The sequence below is a fragment of the Oratosquilla oratoria genome, chromosome 40 (assembly GCF_046742065.1).
Source record: "Oratosquilla oratoria isolate Oo_2021 chromosome 40, ASM4674206v1, whole genome shotgun sequence".
Lineage (NCBI taxonomy): Eukaryota > Metazoa > Arthropoda > Malacostraca > Stomatopoda > Squillidae > Oratosquilla > Oratosquilla oratoria.
The window spans coordinates 25,552,566-25,576,712 of NC_134816.1; the positions used below are offsets into that span (position 1 = coordinate 25,552,566).

Consider the following 24,147-nt stretch of genomic DNA (forward strand, 5'->3'; position numbering starts at 1 on the left):
ATATAACACATTATAAATTGAACACAAATATATTATCATAAGTAGGTACCAAACCAGCACACAAGAAAACTACAAGTGGATGAGATAATAAGTTTAATGTTCTAAGATCTACTATAGTTCAATGAAAGAAAATGTGTAACAACTTAAATACAAGTGTGGAGAGAAATAGAATGAATTCTAAATTTATAGTAGAAAAGAGTATTACAGAATGCAATGCATAATACCAAGTGGAAAATGTTAACATGAAAAATAAGAGGAAATATTGAATAAAAGTAGACTAAGGTACATTCCATTACATGTGGGTTTCACAACATCACAGAGCACTCTAGTGGTCATTATTGGAACTACATGCTAGATTGAACTAATCTACTGAGGATTATAAATACCTACCGACAGTTTACTATTAAAGTACGATTGTTGATAAATTCTTAAATGCAAATAAATATCACATTGACTGGTTTATTAGTTTTAATCTTCACTAAACATATATTAAGAATATGTGAGGACGACTGAAAACACTCTTTTATACACTGAAGTGAAATAAGGTCAATGCACATAATCATGTACTTGTATATGACACAAAAATAATGCTTAAACATACACATACACGCACGCACACAACCAAAACATGCATACACACTTCGATTTCTATTAGTTCCTTTCTCCACGAAAAGGAAAATCAACCAAACCATCATTGGTGGGTTTATGCAACCTTCAAATATATAAATATACACATACCATGAGTAGCTCCGTGGGAGAACGATCCAAGCGCCACGGGCAACCAAACCTTAATTTTGTGCTCAACCAGCCGCCCTGGACTTACCGCACATCCTTGTGGGAGTTGGATTTGTCTACCTCGACCATAGTAATTTTAAGGGAGACGAATCCAACTCCCACTAGACTGTCCATGAAGCCCGGGTCAGTTTGTCGAGCACGATATCAGGGTTTGCGGCCCGTGGCGCTTGGATCACTCTCACGGAGCTACTCATTTGTATATTTATATATCTCGTTAAGTCGAGCCTAAGCAGAAGTAGGAGCACATGACAATGGAGAAGTGTTTTATCATATAAATATTAGTATTCAACATCTCTTTCGCAGTAATTGGTTCCCGGTAGATCTGACTGACAATTAATGAATATATACATAATTTAAATATATAAATAGTCAATTAATTAATTAAATCGATAAATACAATATTTTATTTGCCTTTATACATGTAAACGGAAGTTCCCGCATTACTCCATCTTCACGTGGCTTGAGTGCAGCAGGAGACCTCGCGTATAGCATGAAAACCACTGTCCTTGCACGGCTTACAGTCATCTGAATTAATTTTTCCTACACTGAATCTGACCCAAGATTAGGTTAATTGTGATGGTCTGTGTATATTTTCCCATAATGTTATGGGTGGCAATGAAAAACACATTAACACATCTATCGACATCCATGTCGCGGTTCACAACAGTTACCGAGTTAAGTCACATCCTGAGAAGACGTTGAAGGATTGAAAATGGAGTTCCTTGCATGGCTCAAATTCTAATCATAGCCTAAATCTCATTCACTGAAATGCCGACTTTTTATAATGCGCAGATTAGATCTAAAAATGTAATACTGAAATGATTTTCATCTATATAATAGTGATATGTCACGATACACGTGCACTTCCAATTCTGTGAATAGATTTAAACGAGGGCAGTCGAGGACGCTGTTGTTCAAACACACCAATGACAGTTGAGTTGTTCATTCTTTCACGGACTATGCACCATATGTGTATATGCAATACCTTCATACTGTTTACAACCTACTGCAGACCCTTCTAAATCATTCACTTATGTCTTAGTGCTGTACATGTATTGTGCTCTGATTCATAGTGCATTTAAGTGTGGGAAGACAATGATTCATAATTTCGCTTTAAAATACATATGGAAGATGAGTAAGGTTATTTGTGATACATAAAGTAACCTGTTACTGTACAGTAGTGAGGAAGGATTTTCAGTTAGGCACTATACATATGTATATATGCATGTGTGTGTGTGCATGCATATTTACCTAATTGTAATTTGCGAGGTCCCGTCTCTTTCTCCATTGATCAAACTTGGAATTAAACATTTTCACATATTTATTCTTCAACCATATAGTCTTTATTGACTTGTTCCCTTCACTTTCTTGTCTTCAAAAAATTTATCTTAGTTTTATCCACCCCCTTTCAATATTCTGAATGCTATAATCATGTCACCCTTTTCTCTCTCCTTTCAGAGCATCATAATTAGCATTTGTAATTAATAAACTCCCATTTAAAGCCAAGATTACTCCTACTGAGTCTAGTATTGCAACTGTTATCCCTTATCATACTAGAACTTCATTATGTACTTTCCTGCAATCACACTATAGTATACAGGAAAGGGACAATGCTTATGGGAGTCTTGTCTCCACAAGTGTTCCTTTCCTGTAAACTACAATTAGGTAAATATATGCATGCACACAAACATTTTGTGTGTGTGTGTTTGTGTGTGCGCATGCGTGCATGTGCATTGATCTAATCTTACATTCTCAAATGTGCATCATCTGATCCAGGTGTTTGTAAGCATGTAAAGGCCCTCTTAGGCACAGTAATTTGTGTAGGCAATTAGATGCTCTTAAACTGTGTTAAAAACCCCTCTAAAGTCTATATTAATGTCTTGGTGATGTAGAATATATGTGATGAATTCTGTGCTCCAATCTGAATTGCAATTTGGCAGAGGAAGACAGTGATTAGTAATTTTAAGACATACAAGATATATGAGCAAGGTTACTTGATACAGTAACCTTTGTACAGTAATCAGGAAGGATTTTCAATTAGGCACTATATGCTCGGCCACTTTGAAATACAGGTATATGCATGACTGGTTAGTAAAATCAAGGCATAAAAAGAGTATGTTTGCCAGTGTGCACCTCTACTAGTCACAAACTTTTTAATACAACTAGACTCTTATGACCCTATGTTTCAGCCCACTGATTGGCTACATAAAAGCTCAGCTCCCATGTGCCAGTGAAGCCAGTCATAATTCTTCTTTAGGCCTGTAATAAGCAGACCTGGTTATACACCCAGGATGTGAGACTTGGAAAATTACAGTAGTGCACATTATTTGTGAAAACTGCCTCCATTGTGCAGGGAACTACACAGATTTATACAAAGCAATTATTTAATTAATTATGGCAAACAAAACCACTAACCTGTCTTTTACACCAGCAGATACACACTCAAAGAAAAGGAGGTAATTCTTGTGAAGGATACAGTACATATTTGAAACACCAATACACTGTTAAATACAACCAGAACTTTAACTGGAAGACGGCTATGGCTTGTAACATTAAACTGGAATTATTGCACATAACAAATGAAAACTTTACCATTAAACAGTTAGGAAGCCTCTTGACAAACAGTTTATGGAATCCTTAAGTACATAACTGTCTCTACCTTTCATATGCACATATATAGTACATAGGAAAACCTTCCTATGTGTGATAATGTTAGACAAACTTTTGAAGTATTTGTAAGAAATCCCACCCTTTGAATTATTTACCTCTTTAAATCTTGATCAACCAAGATTCCTAGAATTCCACTCAAGAAGAGATCTCCTCTTTTGGTAGCAAAATAAAGTGTCATTTTGGACACAAAGCTGAAAGAGTGCACCATAGAAGAGAAATTTTGAGTTAAACTGTTCTACCTGTTGCACATAATTTTTATATCCTCAGTCCAAGTGATACATACTGAAGTTCAAAATGTCGTTGACCAAATAATCTAAGCTAGTGTCCACTGAGTAACCAGGGTTGTACAAGATATAACTACACAATCAATTATGACATAAAGTTTATCAACCCTGATGCTGCTGTAAATGTATCACATATATGTATAGAGAATAATGATAAGAAATGTGACACCAATTCAAGTAAGGTTCTTTACCTACTGTCACACTACATTAATAAGTAATGTTATTCTACTATGTTCTCCAACAGTGAGAATGGTATAGTATAGTTTTTATACTTAAGGAATTATTGCATGTCTGAATGCTTGGACTTTTAAATCCATAATAGTTACTGACAGTCTTTTAATGTTCAACAAAATATTAATACTTGGATCAGGAATACCTAACTGGTCTAAGTAGTTATGAAATTGATTTGTCTGGTTTTTGTACGTGTTCATCTGATCATTAGAAGCAAATCCTTTTTCAAACTGAAAATGAAGAAAAGAAATATATATATATAATATATATACATATATTAAGTTCACTCCAGCCATAAGCACTACCTAAAAATGTCAGAATATGAGTAGGTGGATTTCATTTATTCCATACCACCAATATATAGGCCCACGACTCTCTTAATTTTTCTCTGCACAGTTATTGGCCTTGTCTTTTCCCCTGCCTGAATCACCTATTCACTGAGTTGGTAGAAGCTTAAGAAAAGTGTATGTAGGAAACTGAATAACTTCTTAATAGTTCTGTAAATAATGGAAGTGTAGCATGCAGATATACTACACTGACTTCTTTAACACAACACAAGTACAACCACAAATTATTTAGGAGGTTGACTAGCATATGATATAGGTTCCCTAAAATACTAATAACTGTTGTCACAAGTTTCACTGATCAGAAATCTACAGCTTCAGTGACTGGCAATGGATCTTGGGGCTTTCCATAAAACTCTCTGGGAAGAAATGTAGGGTTGTTTCTGTCTCACTGGATTATGGTAATAGGAGGAGGGAAGCAGTTCACAGTTGTAAGTTTCCCTTATGTGAAAAAGTAGAGAAAATACAGTCAAAGCTAACAGAGAGAACTTGGGCCCACGCTAAAGACCAAATGTCAGCCCCTAAGAGTTGTAGCTCTAGATGGAGGTGACTGACCATGAACTTACATTATGTGTTGAATTCATGATCAACAGTTATTACCTTATCAGATGGGTGAGGGGGTTGATGGGTTTTGAAGATGGGGCAGCAGGGACATGATTTTTTCTTTATGGCCATCTTGTATGATCACCACATGCAGGTACTTGCTGTGGGTCTATGGGTTTCCTGTACTGTATTATCATATATGTACAAACACAGGTTTTTACTTGGGAAATTCTTCAGGCCCCTTCACAGCAAGGGTACTTATATTTTTAGTCCACCTGCTGCCAGAATATTTTATTTGTCTCTGCACCACCCTTCAACTCCCTTTCAATAAGAAAAGGGTTAACATTTTCTAAATGTGACCTGAGGAAATCTGAATCTACTTGGTCAAACCATGATCTGGCATAATGATGTATGCAGCACGCGGAATAACTTTCCCTTTTTTCCTTAAGAGTTTCATGTCTTGTTGTACTTCATGATTCAGCCTAAGTAGCTCCTGTTTGTCAAAAGGCTTAACTTAATAATGACATGGACTGCACCTCCAACTTTGTCCTCTCCATACTCTTCATGCATTCTACATTCCACATATGAGCTTCCATAGCTTGCTTAACACTATATAATTTTGTACTGCATTCTATGCAAGCTCACCACTGATATAACTCTCATGGCTTACAGCAGTCTTATCACACTACTCACACTTCACAACAGGAAACAAGCACAGTTATCTTTGTTCTACGAATTCACATAGCACAAAACTTGAGATTTATATTGCATCCCCACCTTATAGAGTTTATTCATGACAGGGAAAAAGGAGGTTGCCCAGATTTGGTCAAGGTGAAATGCTTTAATGGACACAGCACTCCTATCTTGTGGAGCTGACCAATGATTGGGTTAAAATGGCAAAGATTTGACCAAAATGGGGTGCTTGAATGGACTCTATCAGTCTGACATAGAATTACAGTTACACAATTATCCTGAGTTACTAAGTGGAGTTCAACCTCATCCTTCTATACTACCATCAAGGCTTGTATAGAGGCCAACAACTGCCTAAAATAACAGCAGTGCTGTTAATAATTACTCCAATTTGACTCCCAGTAATCTATGGTAACAGTTCATCACAATATACACAAACTTAAATTTATATATACATAAATATCAATGCCTCTTTCCCCCTTCTAAGAGGGTTCACATATTCCTTATAATCTTTCAAATTATAAAAATCTATATAGTAGTTCATAACTGTTAAAACCCACACCAAACACAATTCTACTCAAGATTTCAAATGTTTCAGCATACCTTTTATGATACAACTTGATTTGCAAACCTGAAAAATATCCAATATATTTTTTTTTTCTCATTTATGAAAATTCTTCGTCAATTCCAGATACAAAGTTTGTGCCTGAAAATGTGCATATGTTTTATGGTTTATGTAAGGACATTTAATTTTCAATTGCTTGGACTAATACAAGTGTAAAAACCAGTCTTGCATGTCTGTAATTCATCTAATTAATTAAGCCTAATGTCTGTAGGTGTTAGTTTCAATTTACAAGCCTGGTTAATCAATATATCTGTACCAAATACTCCTTCCTTTCTATAAGAGGGTTGCCAAAACAAAGCACATCCACATCAAATACAAATGATACCATTTCTTTACTTGGTACAGGCAGTCAAAATTCATCTCACCATATGCAAAATATTAGCATGTACACTCAACTATACAAATGACAAAAATATGGTCAAAAATTTTTTTTTTAGCTAACCAGTACTGTCCAGAAGTACTAACTGGTAATTCCAGAGAATGAAATTGCATAATTTGCCAAGTATAATTTTTGGATGATGTTTGATGACTGATACATTGATCATGTGTCATGTTTGCTCAAATATGCCAAATACCAGTTTACAGTTCATGCAAAACTTTTGCATATAGTTGAAATGGCACTTTGATTTATTGCAAGAACTCAACATTATGTATTTAATTTCTGTTAAGCCTGTATGTCTAAGCTTTTGACATGAAAATTCAATCCTAATTATCTACGAAGGCCTGAACATACTCTTCTATGCCAAAATGGACCCTTGATTTTACATATTTCTGACAATGAATAAAATCTACTGTATTGTGATGATCTGTTATGATTACTGGAAACCAGTAATTTTTATTTTCTTAATTATCAAAACTCCTCTTGGGAGACTTACAACTTTCTTGAGGGCAACAACTTATATCTTGATCCTCAAAATCATTGTCACAACTGATATTATTGCTATTACCATTAAAGTCATTTTTGCTACATGATTATGGCTATTTTAATCATCGCTGCTATCATTATTACTGTCATTACTTATTTTTACTATCATCACTACAGGTATATCTTACATAACTTGTGTTGCTTACAATATCATTATCATCACTGACATCACATTTTGAACAAAAAAAGAGTATTTACTTTGGTATTATGTTATGTATAGCTACCACTATTCTTGTTACACTCATTTCTAAGTTGCTCAGACTTGGTCCTTGGCACATGTTCATTCCTCTTTGGTTTCTTCTGGTTTCTCAATAAGTGCATTCATTTCCACATGGTCATTAGCCTTTTCCCTTCTTTCTTGTTTCTCCTTCTCCGCATGTTCCTGGAGAACTTTAGCAACTTCTGCATGGCCAAATTGGACAGCATCATCTGTTGGAGTGTGTCCCCATCTGTCCAATGAAAGAACAACTCGTAATTCAAATAAATCTTTAACTCTTTAACTGTGAAGGAATTTTCCCTAAGTTGAACCAAGTTGCTTGGTAATGGTAATAAAAGTGCAAGTTGTAAATTGTAGTGAAAAATTCTATCAAGATGAAAGGTTTAACCCTTTTAACTGCAGAATGAGTTTATCCATGCTAAGTAAAATAACTTGGTGACAGCTAGAAGGAGTACTGTACTAAAATTGTAAAACCCAGGAAAAGAGTTGAATGAATGAATGTGATTAATATAAACTGATAACAATTAGTAAATTAAATCTACATACATATACACCAATTTTTTTTCTCTTTTGTAAAGGTGGGTTGTAATTCAAACCATACACCATCCCTACAAATTTGAGTGTGAGTGAAAGATACATTTATCATCAAGGAGGAAGATATTTCAGCCTTGAAATATACTGTTCATCATATCAATACAATTCACTCTGTGTCCTGGATATCTGACCCTAGAAACAATGGATTAATTTTCTAGTGAAAATAAAAATAATAACAACAATTGAAACTCTCTTCAGGCTGGAACTCCTCCAATTCTGAATTGCATGGAGTCACCTGATTTTACCTGGGACAAAGCTTTAAATTGTGTTTCTATGTTATAAAATATGCCTACATGTGACTGTTACTTCCCCTGACTGAGAATAAGAGTCAAATTTGAGTTTCAATCAATACTGAGCACCAGGCATAAGTACATCATCTATTAGTATCACCACAGTTAAACTATGACTCACCTGTCCTTGGGTGTGGGTGAGACTTTGCATTTTTCTAACAAGAAGAGGACGGTTTCTAAATGACCTTCTGCAGATGCCAGGTGAAGAGCAGTTCTTCCATCATAATCGCTCTCACTCATGTTAATCCCAGCCAAAGCATACCTGGACCAAGATAGACATATCAAGGTTTATCACAGTGTCGCTAGACAGCAGTCCAGTACTAGATACAGCAACTGTGTTTTTTGGAGCATTTCAACTGAACACAGGAAAGCGAAAGCTAAAACACAGAAAACATTATCTTATTTAGTACTCAAGTTTTTTCACCTTCATCCATAGCAGAAAACTTGTTATTTTCATATATCAAATCCTACCTGCGCATGGCTGTGACATCACCAGCCGAGGCTGAGAAAAGGAGCGACACAACTTTTTGGCCTCGAGACTCAAACTTCTTTTTCCTTGGGTCCTTCTTGTTCACTGCATGCTTCAAGTTGTCATAGCGATGAAAGTTAAACATCTGCACTAATTCCTGCAAAAAAAAAAGTGTTACAAACTATCCAAACATCATATACATTACTTAACTATTCTTATATGTATAATGGAATATTTACTAAACACTTGCTGTGTACATAGGGTGAAGTCACAAATAACAGTACTCAGAAAGTTCAAAGCAACTAGAGGTCACTTTTAGAAATAATACAGTAATGATACTGGTTGCTTTGAGTTTTACTGACTGGAATCCTGCATCCTCACAGTGGTTCGACACTGAGTAGATGCCAACACAACATATGAGTCATGCCCATTCTGTCAGGCTGGTTCATATACCCCGCACATACTGCACAATGAGAAAACACACACGAACACGGCATATCTAGGACTACTGACGCCATGGGCTCCTCGACCACTGAGCAACTTACTTCGCAGAACTTAAGCCCTCGGACGGAGTTGCCGAGCGCGTCCAGTGGTGGCGACCAGGCGCAGATGCCCATCACATTGGGGATGACCAGCATGACGGCGCCGCAGACTCCAGACTTGGCAGGCAAGCCCACCTGAAGGAGATTGTCGTTTATAATAGTATCGTGAGTACATCGCCATCTTAATAAGTTACTATAATGACATCTGGAGGCACTAATTATATTTATTACTTCGAGGGGGTTTGAGAACATGCGCTTTACCGAACACCAAATATTTCGGAGGTATTCGACCAAATTTTCTGTTCCCTAGCGCTACAGGGTATGAAGGGAGGGGTTGAAGTCAGTTTTCGAACTTACCTTGAACGCGAACTGCCCGGAGTAGTCGTACATGCCGCAGGAGTGCATGAGGGACAGGACATCCCGCACAGCATTCGGCTGGACTACCCGGTCGCCTGTCACAGGACAAATGCCCCCGTTGGCTAAGGTGGCAGCCATCACGGACATGCTGTCCGAAGTCACCTCCATGGAGCAAGACTGCAAAAGAAGAAAGGAAATGTTAGACCACAGTAGCGAATTACAGTTGTCCTTCAACCAATAAGCTACAATGAACAATATACACGGTAATAATACAGTGAATCGTCCAGTAACATATCATTACTAAGGAGACACAATAGTGTTTTGAATTCTTGCAAGAAATTAAAAATTATCTACCTAAAAATGTAGGCGCAGATTACTTATTTATAATTTATTATTTCTTTATTATTATTATAATTATTATTATTATTATTATTATTGGATTTTTGTATTTGTTGCTTATATTCGTTCAGCATGTGCCCGGTGATCTTCCCCCCACCCGTCTCGGTAACAGAAATCATCCTTTGCACACATTGTTCCCCTCTACTGTTATAACTTTTCTTTACAGACTTGGTTGGTTTTACATAAACATACACACTGTGTATGTATGTATATATATATATATATATATATATATATATATATATATATATATAAATATACGAAAATATGGGAGCAGGTTCTCTTGTATAAATAGTATCGAAATCGACGGCATTTTGGCAGTAGATGATCTTCTTATTAGTATTTTCTAGGTTTCCAACAAGGATCCGTTCAACCCCCCCCCCCCACCGAATGACCAGGTCCTAGATAGAAATCTAGAAAATACTAATAAAAATATTAATTGCCAGAATGCTGTCGATTTCAATAATACTTGTATATATATATATATATATATATATATATATATATATATATATAAATATACGAAAATATATATATATGTACACATGTCTGAAGAATCAAATCCGGCAGCCTCGATCGCGGGTCCTCTGAGCGTTAGTACCATTCGCTCCCATCTTACTACACTGATCGTATGAAAAATATTTAAACTATATACAAAGACTTGCATCGTGGATTTGAGCCGGCTGAACACTAGTCCTGATGCCCATTTTCTACGATACTCAAAAGTCACCCGTGAGTATGACAGCAACATAGGTTTTATTCGCTTCCCCGTTGTAACTATTATGGAACAAATTGCTAGTAGCAACGATTTAAATAATCAAACCCGGCCGTCGCGAGCCTTGATCGAGGGTCTTTCTGAGCGTGACTCCCTCTGGCAAACCCTAAAACCTTATTAGCAACGATGTTTGCGAAATGTTTGCACAGGCACGGTTCGGGAGCAGAGCACAAACACAAAATCGTTTCCCATCGGGTCCCTTCCCCACCCTGCTTCGTGTACTCCGGGTCCTTCCTCCACGCTAGGTGACGTACTTTGCCACGATGCTGTGGTTGTCTTTACGGGCACGTGCTACGATGGTTCTTGGCAGAATGTTAAAATTTAGGTTAAGACTGGTTAGATTAATGCAGGGTTTCCGACGCTGTGGAGGGAAGAGAATATGAAGGGGTCTCGGCCACGGGGTAAAATCATGGAACCTTAAAGTGCAGCATATTCCATATTTATGTGCTGCTGTTCTCTAATCACTCGGAGACCACTTAAGACACTGAATTATATCGTTCAGCATCCACTCACTCCCACTAGTTTTTGGTCACTGGTAGTGGTGGGCAGCTACCGGTAAAGTTACCGGTTTTATCGGTAACAGCCTTGACGGTAGCTTACCGGCAATAATTCTGCTACCGTTAAGGTTCCGTTAACCGATAAGCTATACCAAACACTAGTGGAGCGGTAAGCACGTCTCGGCTTGGTGGTACTGAGTGACGGTAGTGGTGGGCAGCTACCGGTAGTTACGGGTTTTATCGGTAACAACCTTGACGGTAGCTTACCAGCAAAAAATCTGCTACCGTTTAGGCTCCGTTAACCGATAAGCTATCCCATAATACTCAGAGAGCGGTAAGCACGTTTCGGCTTGGTGGTACTGAGTGACAGTACTGACGGCCCTACGTAGGATGAAAATTAACAGGAACGTATTCAACGTGCTAGATCGTCCTGCTCCCTTCTCGGCCCACAGATGCACAGTACGAAATGTACGTATTCGAATATGAAAATTAACAGTCGTGCTAGATCGTTTTGTTCGCATCTCGGCCCGCAGAGGTTCAGTGCAAAATGTACGTATTCGATTAGTCAGCCTATGTTCCGGTGGGCATGTATCCAAATGGATGCACAGAATAAAAAATTAAAATAAAACATATGCGTGTGTTTTTTGTCCATTTAAAGGTACTATAATATAAATATAGGGATCGTAGAGTCCTGCTAATACAAAATTAACGTTATTCCAATATAAAAAATGGCAACTATGAACAATTGAAAAAACTTTGACAGAAATTCAAAGGGTTGAGATTGTGTTCCTGAGCCTAATATAAGAGGAACTTGGTAAAAAAAAACATTATGAAAATGACCTACGTATGTCAATTCATCTCGCACAAAACCTTTAAAACCTCAATTGTACAAAAAAACTTTGTCCTGACTAAATGAAAAATGGGTGATTTTGGAAATGAATTTTTATGTGTAATGTGTAAAATGATGCATGTAATTATTTTTCTTATATGAAATTGTGTTTCTATGTGAAAAATATATTCTTTGTATGAAATTGCACTTACATAGAGACGGAAGTGGGGTGTGAGAGGGGGAGGGGGGGATTGGTGCGTAGGCCTAATATGCACTGAGGGAGAGGAGGTAATGCTGTGACCTTACACGCACCCCCTCCCTACTCCCCGCCCACGAGAGTTGGAGTAACGACTCGGAGCGCAGGATTTTTATAGTTACGACGTTACAAAACTTGTGACTACACACCATAGTAGGATGAAATTTGTTTAGATTTAAGTCATAAAGGCGACTCGAACTTGGGACGTCACTACTACCTCACGAGTCTTTTACCGGTAAATTACCGGTAATTCCGGTAACGGCATTGTTGTTTACCGGTAATTCCGGTATTGAAATTAGCGGTATTTGCCCAGCACTAGTCACTGGACCCACTAAAGAGACTCTGTGACACCCCCAGGTCCCCCTCTCCCCCATAGGGGGTTCAGCCACCCCAGGTGGAGAGGCAGCGTTCCATGGTCACAGGATCATTCCTCATGACTAACGGGGGCTATTCACTCCCGGCCCGGTTTCCAATATTTCAAACGTCACTTCGGTTCGAAGTCGGCATGCAACAGTCTAAGTGAGCAGCAGTCACAACAACATTATCTGCACCTTTGAGCGCTTGCAGCAAGGGGGCTCCTTCCCGCCAACTCCATTTTCACGAATTCGAACGCAGCTCTCCCCTCCTCCTCCTCCTCCTCCCTTCTGCGGTTTCATATGTGAAGCAGGTTCTACGGCAGACGTTGCTCGCATTCGCTTTTCAAACATAAGTGAAAGGTAAGTTAATCTATTCGGCTTTGGTGTTCGCGGTTGGCATTACTTGCATTTTTTTTCTTTCAAACCGACGGGAGATTCAAGTTAATTCGTTTATTTTTGTGTGTATTTTACGTGAATGGAGCCTAAAGTCGATGGCTGTATAAGAAACTTGTCCGCCATTTAACAAAATCTCGTGGACCTATATTCCAATTTAGCCTCCCGTTAAAAAATATATAAATAAAATGTGAAACTTTCATGATTTATACGAGTGCCATAATAGTCACATCATTCAGCAATACCATCGCTTACTGACACATTTATTCTTTCAATGATCTAGCTGTCTTAAACAAGATTCCCAGTTCACGGTCTCCTAATCTTAGTGGATCTGACCTTTTTAAGGTCTAATCCTCTCCACCTCAGCGTGAGATAATATGGTTTTCTAGAGGACCTTAATATTTCAGTACCTTACTAATTTTATTTTGACTGACGGCAGGTCGAGAGACAGACCACCGTCACCACCTTTTAACCCATTCAACTCCGATGACAAGATGTCTTGTCATTTGGTCAAATAAAACAAAAAATCATAATAAAACAACAAAATGTTTGATGATCAAACAGCACCAGAAAAATATGACGTCATCAGTCCTCCTCGAGGAGGACTGATGACGTCATATTTTTCTGGTGCTGTTTGATCATCAAACATTTTGTTGTTTTATTATGATTTTTTGTTTTATTTGACCAAATGACAAGGAATCTTGTCATCGGAGTTTAATGGGTTAACCACAGATTCATTCCACCGATCAACAGCATCTCAATATCCCGTATTAAAGAAGACTATTGGCAACGTGGGGACAATATTGAAGAGTCAGTTGAGTAAAAATGTTTTTTGTTTATGATACTGAACACGGAGCCTAAAAACTGGGAAGATTGAGTAACGTACCAGCTCAACGACAAGACGCTGTCCATTCTTTTTATTTCCTCTCGGAAGGGTATAGGCGTGTCTTCAGTCTACTTAAGGGGATTAGGACTAATGATCTGGTGCGAGATTGCCCAGAAGGGTAGAAGCGCTGGTAAACTACAATCCATAACAACAACAACAACAATATAACCAATGTTTTCCCAATAGCCCCTTAATAATTTCTGTGCATTCCAGTCACTTTACTTTCAACATTTTTTTACCATTAATGTCATTTGTGATACTGCAAAGAAAGAAAAATTGTTCCTCAGCATCTTGTTCACTGGAAAGAGAGAGAGAGTTGTGGGAACATTGGCTAGTTGAACGGTTACATACCTACGATGTTTAGACATTGGTTCGACCGATGTCTTTCTCAGACAACGCACACACACACACACACACACACATTCGATTCCCCGGTCGGGCGGAGATATGTTGGGTTTGTCTCCTTTCACGTGTAGCCCCTGTTCACCTAGCAGCGAGTAGGTACGGGACGTTAGTCAAGGAGTTGTGACCTTGCTGTCCCGGTGTGTGGTGTGTGAGTGGTCTCAGACCTACCCAGGGATCGGCTAATAAGGAGCTCTGAGCTCACTGCCGTAGGGTGGTGTCTGGCTGTCTCGACAGAGACTGCAGCAGATCCGAGGTGAATACACACACATGCAATCAAACCCATACCCAACCCATTACTGTTACATGTATATTCTATACAAACGAATTTTCAATTAAGGAATGCCGTAACTTTATGTTCATAAATACTTCCTCCTGTGTTCATTTAATGTGTCTATCGCCAAATAAAACGTGCTCGCGCGCGTTTTCTTTGGCGTAATTGTGTTTATTTAATTGTAAACTGAAAAGTTCCCGTCTATCTCCATTTGAACCCCCTAAATTCATGTAAATTGTGTGTGTGTGTGTGCGTGTGTTTGAGAAAATCTGGCAACTCCGACTTCCATGAACACTTCAACCTAATTAACTTAATTTGGTGGTTACAGCGTGCGTACACTCCGAACGGCCCTAATGAGTCGATCCATTACCCTTCCGCCCGAGACTATCGTGCCTGAACCGAACCGACATTCCAACCTTGCATTCTCTGTACGAAGTCGTAATTGGCGGAGGGTCGGTAAAGTGCATAAATGTCGTCGTAGTACAAGTTCTCCGCTTCGAACTTTTTTTCTTCGATTTTCAACCGAAACATCTGGGTTGGCCTCCACATTTTTTTTTTTTTTTGGGGGGGGGCACATTCTTTGCAAACGACAAACACTTGGAAACGACGAGTGTTCGATTGTTTTTACATTTCCTGGACGACACACAAATGGACTTCACCACCAAGACGATGGAGGAGGAGGGAGGAGGCTGGTCGTTTGTGTGTCATACCTCGCATACCTTGACGACTTGGAGAAAAGACATTCATAGGCAGCACGCACACCAACTTAACCAGTTGCATGAAACCAGTTGCTTACGACGCCGCAACCAGTTGCATTGCTTCTATCCTTGAAGACAATATCACACCGAATGTGACAATCAGAAGACCCCAATACTATAAAGCAAATAATAATAATAATAATAATAATATAAATAATAATAATAATGATAATAATAATAAGAATAAAACAATAATAACAATACTACTACTAATAATAGAAAATTACATACATACATATACCAAGGCTTTTTCCCCCTTCCAAGGGAAGTAGCCAAAAAGGGAAAGGCATAAAAACACTCCCACCCATTTCATCCCTAAATACACTCCACACCCCTCCCACCCTCCCTCTCATCTGAGCACCTCCTGGATGACGGGTCATCCCTGCACCCTGCCCACCGCCTTGGGTCAGAAGCAGTGTCGCAAGACACAGCACATCCACAGCAAGGCCGCTTCATTTAATCGGCGACCCCCCCTCTCCGTCCCCCCTTGCATATAAGGAGAGGACGGGGAGAAATCCCTTCGGGCTGCGTCAAAATTTACTCACACATAATAAATTAAAGATAAAAAGAATGCGATCGGTTTCATGTAACTTGTTGCGTCGGTGTGCAAGCCCAGAGACAGGTTGATGTCAACCAGACATCTTAGATTTCGTTTCGTGAATTTCTTTCTCTGCTGCTCCCTTTCTTGCTCTCATTTCACACTTATTTTTCTTTCATTTGTTTTGAACTTGTAAAACTCGTCTTGGTAAATAATTCTTAGAAGCCCACTGATGCACTGAAGTGTGATGGACACTGTGCTACACATATTATACAAATCAAACCTCAATGTTTTTGTTAAGGTTCTACAAGACTCTTCTCCAGTTACAACAGGTTCGTGATATTAAAAACAGTATGTCCTATTGCATTGAAGAGGGAAGACAAAGCCGCAAGTATATATATATATATATATATAAATATATATATAAATTATATATATATATATGTGTGTGTGTGTGTGTGTGTGTGTGTAATATATGTATATATATACATATATATATATATATATATATATATATATATACGAATAGAATCACCAGTGACGGTGATGTCGATCAAATAATTCCGACTGTCGTCCCCGACTTCGAACCGAGTCTCGTAAAATCACGGAGCCAATGCTCTACCAATTAAGCTAACGAATATATATATATATATATATATATATATATATATATATATATATATATATATATATATATATATATATATATATATATATATATATAATGGGATGGTGTGCTGAGTAACTGCTGCCGAAACCGTTACCTTTACCCAATGCACTTCGACTGTCTGGTCAGGTAACAGTCACTGTTGGGAATCGGAGATGTATGGGATTCGAACCCACACCTAAGCGACCAGAGACCAGAGAGCTTCTGATTACGCCGCCAGAGCGAGGTTAGTCCTAAGCTAACAGTTATTCTTTATTTGAACATTTCAAATAGGTTGTAGTCCTTGGCCAGAGTGAAAACTTCAACTGTAGCGCGCGCGCGCGCGTGTGTGTGTGTGTGCGCGTGCGTGCGCAGCTTTGAGGATCTACTGCTGAATCACTGTTCTATCCACTGGTGGTAGTGGCGGTTGGGGCGCTGGGGGTCTGCCTCTAAAGGTCTTTTGTAATCCCAAGATAAAATTTGCGACAATGTAGGAAAAAGTATCTCACTGAAAATCGTTAGGATCAGTTAAAAAAGGAAATGAAAAAACATACAATATTCTATATGAAAATAAGAAAAAGAAAGTAACAATTACTGCAAACCTCGTAAAACATACTTCGACTGTTTGCGAGCTGTTGGCGTAGCCTCTGACAGTCGCCCTCGTACCCTACTCCCCTTCTTTGAGCGAAGGGAGGGGCTGGGGCGGGCTGGGCTGGTGGGTACGCTCACCTAAATCTCCTCATGACTGTAGAAAACAGGTGCAGCCCCCCAACGCTCCCCGTCCTTTCCAAAAACGAACACGCTCCGTGCATCTGAATAGCAATAGTAGTTGGCTCATGTTATGCAGCACCAGCAGGGATTCTACAGTTACGCTCACGATAGCCAAGCGAAATTGTAGTGGAGACTACAGACCCTGTGGCTTTGGGCAGTCAAACCCATTGGCAACCTACCCATCCCCCTCCTTTTACGCATATTCAACGACTGAGACAAAACACATAATGTAGAGCTGGTTTACTTTGGCTGGTACCCAGATGTCCCAACTCTTGTGACTTTTTTCCCCCTTTTCAACCCTTCACAGAAAATATTCCAGCCACTTTCAGTGAGCAGGACTAATGGTGGAGTTGACGTTTATCCTAGGTAAGTATTCTTCGTACTGTATCGTTACAAAACGTGGGGCGGCTCGCAATGTAAGCATATTGAGATACTCAGAACACAAGTCATGAGGTCCAAAGGTACCTTGCAACTGTTTGGTTATATGTAAGACAAATCAAAACAGTACAAGGCTTTAGGACTATTTTTGTAATTATTGCTGGATACAAACATTACTACGGCATCGAGTTGACAGGGAGTGTAATTATTTTAATGAATGTTAATTGGCAGTGACGCCACGGCTCAGTATCATTTTGAGTTTTGCCTCCATCTCTGAAGAACTACAAGCTTCCCATTCGTGTTCGTGCACAACTTTCTAGTTCAAGAACTAGGATACATTCATAAAATGAGTAAAAATATATTTAAGGCTAGTATTTTTACGGTGAGCTCCTTTGTTATTAACAGTGACGATGTACTTTACATATTTCATGGCTAATGCTACTCGTACTCAATCAGTTTGTGGGGAGAGGGGAAGGAAGAGGACGCACAGGAGAGGGCCTTTGTTTTGTGTGACGACAGGCGACTGTCAATCGAGTTCAGGAAGCCCACGGACTAAGAGCGACAAAGTACAGATGAAGTTTTGTGATTATTAGTTAAAGAATGAATAAAGAAAGAGACAATAAAAAGGAAGGAGAGAGGGGAGGCACCTGGGGAAGGGCGGCAGTAGCTCGGGGATGCTGGTGTCGGAGTAGACCAGAGGAGCGTGGCGCGTGCCAAACGTTCTAGAACAATCTACCGTGATAAAAGAGCGCGAACAAGAAGTTAGGCGGGAATCGATGTGACGGGCAATTTTAGCCCTTCAGCCGGGGGACGAAGAGTCGTGGCTTATACTACTCTTAATACTTCTACTACTATTAATAATACATACATATACAAAAACACATACATATACAAATCCCTGTCGCCTTCTCCCACTGGTCAGTCATTGCAACAGCACCACAGCAGGACCCGGAGAACGAAGCTGGTTTACTACTACCGATTCATTGCATGGCGATCCCGACCAGAAATAAACATATCAATTTACATTGTACTAATTCACTTATGATTCACAGTACTGAAGTTCTCTCATCCTTTTTGCTCTTCCTACTATTTCAGGAGGGTACGGCGAGAGCTGGCAAAAGTACTTCATACTATGGTAACGACGACAGGCTGACACAGGCCTTAGAAAGTGCAGAGTGGAGAGCTGAAAGTGGAGTGAATATGGTTCAATGGAAGAAAGAGTGGTACGACAAATTAATGAGCGGAAGCGAAGATTATTAAAGATGGCGTAAAGAAAAAATAAGGAAAAAGATGAAAAGCGTGAAGAAAAATGAGTCAGCCGGAAAGCGAGATAGGAAAATATCCGAGTAACTCCAAGAAAACGGAAAATATTTTTGTTGTGGTAAATGGGAGCAGTACAAGGGGAGAGCCGGAAATGACAAATAAAGAAAAACGTGGATTGAAGAGAAATAAAAAAAGAAAAAAATAATCGTAGACTAAAACATGAAAGGAGAACAAGAGGAAATTATTATAAAAATAAACAGAGTGAGGACTGGCGGGGGGGGGGGGGGGTTACACTGGTGCACCGACTCACCACTTTTCCTTCCTTTGCCTTTACCCGACCCCCTTCTCGGCTTGACGCATTTGGCCACTTCGTCACTACCGTACCATTCCGCGCCATACCAAGAATTCCTATGCAATGTAAGCATATACAGGAGACGGGGATGGTAGGGGAAGAATAGACATCATACGTGGTGGCAATGTGCATAGGGGGGATGATTAATTATACTTTCAAACGACATTTCGGGGTATCTAAAGGGTCGCAACCTTCGATTAATCGTTGGTCCCACCATCATTTAGGACTTTTCCGCCGTCAAACCACTATGGCAAACTATTTTGTTTTCTCAACAAAAAATAAATAGAATGCCATTTGATATGCTGGAGGAAAATTATTCTCCAGTATATCAGAGTCCTTTCCGAAAGTTACGGGCTGCAACTCTAGCCCAAACATTCGGAGGAAAAATAGCCCGTTGTCATAACAACTTCAGCCAAGCCGTTACATGTACGCTCTGAAAATTCGTTTATGAATACAACTGTAAGGTAAAAATTATAAAAGCATCAGGTAAATAAAAAATAAACACGCCAAGGGAAAAAAATAAAGCACTTTCATTCGTATGACCAAGGAACGAAACCAAACTCCCAAATCATCATACGCGCGTGACGTCATTTTGGAGATTTGAAATTCGGTTAGAATTCGATTTGCTGCGATACCTCTTTTCATCCTTTTTCTTTCCGTAGCCTACATCCTGCCTTATCATGGACCAAAAGGACTCCTGTTCGTGGTGATTTTACCCTTTCGTCGATTATCCTCCACTGCATTTCACTACATGTTTAGGGGGGCACGGAGCCAAGGAGGTACGGGTGTAATGACGCGTGCCAGCGGCTATCAGATTCTTCCCGCCATTTTCACAGTCGACTGGAAAACAACAGCGTCCCGCGTGAACTACAGCGCGCGTCACCTGCAATATCTCTCTCCAGCCACGCTACTAATTCGCTTTGTTTTATCTTATCTGTGACAAACCCCTTCGCCAAGCTGGGTGAGCGTAAGATAAGGGAATCCTGACAGACTTCATGAAACACAGGTACTCTACGTGGATCAAATAAGAATAACACTTTATTTTAGTGCATTTGCATAGTTTAGGTGAGGAAAGAAAGGATACGGGTGGTGATAGAAGTGAGTAATGTGTGATGATGAAATTTACTATACCTTGCCATTTCACTTTGCGAATAACGGCTGTTTTTAACAATAAAACTATTACATGAACAAACAAACAAATAACAAAATCCCTTGTCAACCTCCTGCTGTTCACAAGACTCAGCGACGCCCAATCATTCATTTTCCGTCTCGTCTGTCAACACTTCAACCGACCCGCCCTACCCCCCCCCGCCTTTCATCCAATTCTCTTCTACTACCCTTCATTTCCTCATTACCCTCTCTTCTCTCCTGTCACGCTCTCATCTCAATCACCCTTCTTTTCCTCTCCTCCTCCCCGTTCCTCTTCGTTCAACAGAAAACGACAACCGTCTTAAACTAAACTTCCGCATTCCTCATAAAAATGGCGAAAAAAGTAAACAACTTCAGCACATTCACAAAATATGACCCCAACATTGTCACGGGGACTGAGACAAGACGTACGTCAACATTCCACGAAGGTTTTTTTCCCTCTCCCCCCTATTAATATGACTTGTGCGTAAGGTAGATTGGTATGCAAGGCATGCAACAACAAAAAAGTCTTAATTCTTCATATGGCAACGTAGCGCCGGAAATGTCGGGGTTAATCCGGGAAGACTATATAACCCTTCTGCTACCAAGGCGGTGCCGCTGTGATGAATGAAATATCCTGGCGGGAGCAAGAACTAGAGGTGAAAGTGCCACCCGGTACGAAAGGGTTTTGAAATATTTCGACCATAGCCTTCGACAGCTATCGTCGTGGCGGGTGAACTGCGACCAGAGTGAGTCGTTTGCGCAATGTCGACAATTTGCGTCACCTTTCCAACACATGTATTGGCTTTGGACACTTGTCATGGATGTGTAGGTAATTGAAAACGAATAAATATATAAATAAATAAATGAATAGATAAAATAAAATGAGATTGTTACAAATTTTCTCCGAGGCTGGCTTCTCAGTGGTAAACAAAAGTTTCGACAACTTTACTGGGTGGTCTCACATATCCTGGATACAGTCAGGCTATTCTATTGATCTCCAAAGCACTCCGACCTCGGCAGGCTAGACGGTACGGGAAACGAGTGACGAATAATGAAACAAACGTTGAAAAATAAATGGTTAAATGAATTAACACACACACACAGGTATTCTGTTTTACTCCTTGGATGGCTATAAAATAAATCTTAAAATTGTATATAACACTAAACGCCTAGGAGGTAAAGTATGTTTATTTTATCAATCTGAAAAAAAGGTAAGGTACTTATTGTACCCATTTCCGGCAGTTGTTTGAGTGTGTGCACGGTTGGATATACTAGTCTTTCAGCTTTCTCATACAACAGGTATTTATGCTAGCTGCCGCCGAACGATTTTATTCGGTTAGAGAAACCCCTTCACCAAGAGAAAGGGATATATAATCGATATTAAAAAAAAACGGCGTAAAACAGAATTACATAGATGACTACAATTACTGGTATTACAAGCTACTCGACGTTTCAAATATTACTGAGATGAGAACATGCTCAACGTAATATTAGAATTGTGTTTATAAATACTGTATTTGCAACTAAAGTTGTTCAGAATAACTATAACGAAAAAAGGTTGATGAGGTACAAATATATATACCCGGATCAATAAATAATACACTTATGAATAAGATGTCTACACATGCAGTGCTTTGACAAAACAAAGAACTGAGTGCTGGCTTCTCCAACACAGTAGAAATAAAGAATAAATTATTTATGATTAACTCCATCCCAGCCAGTAATGCCTGAGGATCGCACAGTATGGATACATACATATACAGTATGTACTGTATGTGTATATACATACATATATATATATATATATATATATGTGTGTGTGTGTATGTACACACACACGAATGATGGTGAAAATAGACAATCTTTAAAGACAACATAAACAATAATTAAAGATGTTTTTGAGCATAATTCGGAAACTGTTGTATTCATCAAAAAGAGCCACAAGGACTTCAAACGACAACGTCCTTGCGAAGAAACGTTAGTCTTCTGAAAATGTATCACAAACAACGAAAAAATAAGTAAATTCAATATACCATAATATTTTTGATATCTTTCCCCATGAGGGAAATCACTGTCTGTGGTTGTTCACCGTATCATCAGAGGCCGTTTGTCAGCCTAGATCGGATAGATAAGAGCCGGCCAGGGAAGGAGGAATGTAAACACTGCGCTGTGGACCAAAAATCGCGCGGGCGAATGCACCCGCGTCTTGGAGCCGTTCATTTGGAAGACCGTTTCTACTGGCGTGAAACAATCCAAATCTTGCCACTACAATTCCCCATAGACTGCAGGACCCTTAAGCCTCGTTTACACGGGGCAAGTTGAGAGGCAAGTCAATTGTTCAAGTTACCTGAACTGCAGGGGAAAGCGAACAAATACATGTTCACAAAGGCCAAGTCAGAGACAAATGACCTATGTGAACATGTACTTGTTCGCTTTCATCTCCAGTTCAAGTAACTTGCACACTTGACTTGCCTCTCAACTTGCCCCGTGAAAACGAGGCTTTACTTCCGTAGAAATCAGGGGTGCAGTGACATAGTGGGCCCATAGTATGTCACGTGATGATCAATTATTTACTGTTTGTACCCTCTCTCACCAAACTCACCATCCCAGTCTCACGCTGTGTTGTTTGGGCCGATGTTTGGTTCGCCTCCCTGCCTGGCCAGGGCTGTCGGGAACCAACACCAGATACATGCAGCTGGTCCCGGGATTCGAACTCACGACCACTTGGTCATAAGTTCGACACGGTATCCACTGAGGTACCGCACAATCTTTGGATTTCTTGTTTCTTTTACTTTCTAGTATATGGGTCTTCTTTATTAGCGTCGCATATCTGTGTGATACTGTCTTCAAGGATAGAAACAATGCAACTGGTCGCAGCGTCGTAAGCAACTGGTTTCATGCAACTGGTTGCAGCGTCGTAAGCAACTGGTTTCATGCAACTGGTTGCAGCGTCGTAAGCAACTGGTTTCATGCAACTGGTTGCAGCGTCGTAAGCAACTGGTTGCGTCGGTGTGCGAGGTGCCTTAGTCTTCTGAACACTCACTGAGTTCAGACGACATTGCACGATCTCTTCCCTGAGTGAACTATGGGCCAGTCCGCTGGCCGTAGCCGGATTCCCTGGGGCCGCGGTTTTTCTCCAAGAAATCCAAGACCACGGACTGTCTCTAAGTTGATGATTGAGCAACACGGAATCTCAGTGAGTCTGTCACAAATGCAACAAAGTAGAGCAGCACGTGTCTGGTCAGAAGTAGAAGAAGCACAGTAGTCTGGAGCTCGCTACGATGATGACCTCAGCCCATTCCGTATCAAACCCAGAGTACCGTGATTTAGGCCAAGCTTCAGAGGGCAGCCCTAGTAAAAGGGAGGGTCATCATTCGGCATTAAGGTGAAAAAATCCTTCATCTTTTGAAGGATCTCAGTACCAGCCAGGCGAGTATCCTTCCAGTCAGCTTCCAAGTCTCAGAAGCGAGTATTGGTTACCATCCATTGGGGTCCCTCGTTCGATTCTTTTCGTTCTTGTGCAAGGTTACTTCTCTATCTCTTTCCTCAAAGAGGTGTCTCTCTCTTTTGCAAGGGATTAAGATATAATTCGGTTTAATGTCACAAACTCCCCCCCCCCCCTATCCGAAGGCTAGGAGGGTGCCCCTTACAGAGGACTTTGTAGCGT

The 24,147-nt window shown here is 39.8% G+C and overlaps 1 protein-coding gene across 7 annotated transcripts in view; it reads right to left on the reverse strand.

Moving 5' to 3' along the window:
• Nucleotides 1-233: 233 nt before the first annotated feature.
• LOC143020695 (glutaminase liver isoform, mitochondrial-like) overlaps nucleotides 234-24,147 on the reverse strand; it is a 210,949-nt gene continuing 187,035 nt past the window's right edge. For all 7 annotated transcript variants that reach the window (XM_076177335.1, XM_076177342.1, XM_076177336.1 and 4 more), the window contains 5 exons: nucleotides 9,577-9,753; nucleotides 9,223-9,354; nucleotides 8,680-8,834; nucleotides 8,330-8,470; nucleotides 234-7,556 (listed from right to left, as the gene is read on the reverse strand). In XM_076177335.1, the coding sequence (XP_076033450.1) occupies nucleotides 7,388-7,556; nucleotides 8,330-8,470; nucleotides 8,680-8,834; nucleotides 9,223-9,354; nucleotides 9,577-9,753 (774 nt within the window). In that variant the 3' untranslated portion in view covers nucleotides 234-7,387. The remainder of the gene's footprint in view (nucleotides 7,557-8,329; nucleotides 8,471-8,679; nucleotides 8,835-9,222; nucleotides 9,355-9,576; nucleotides 9,754-24,147) is intronic.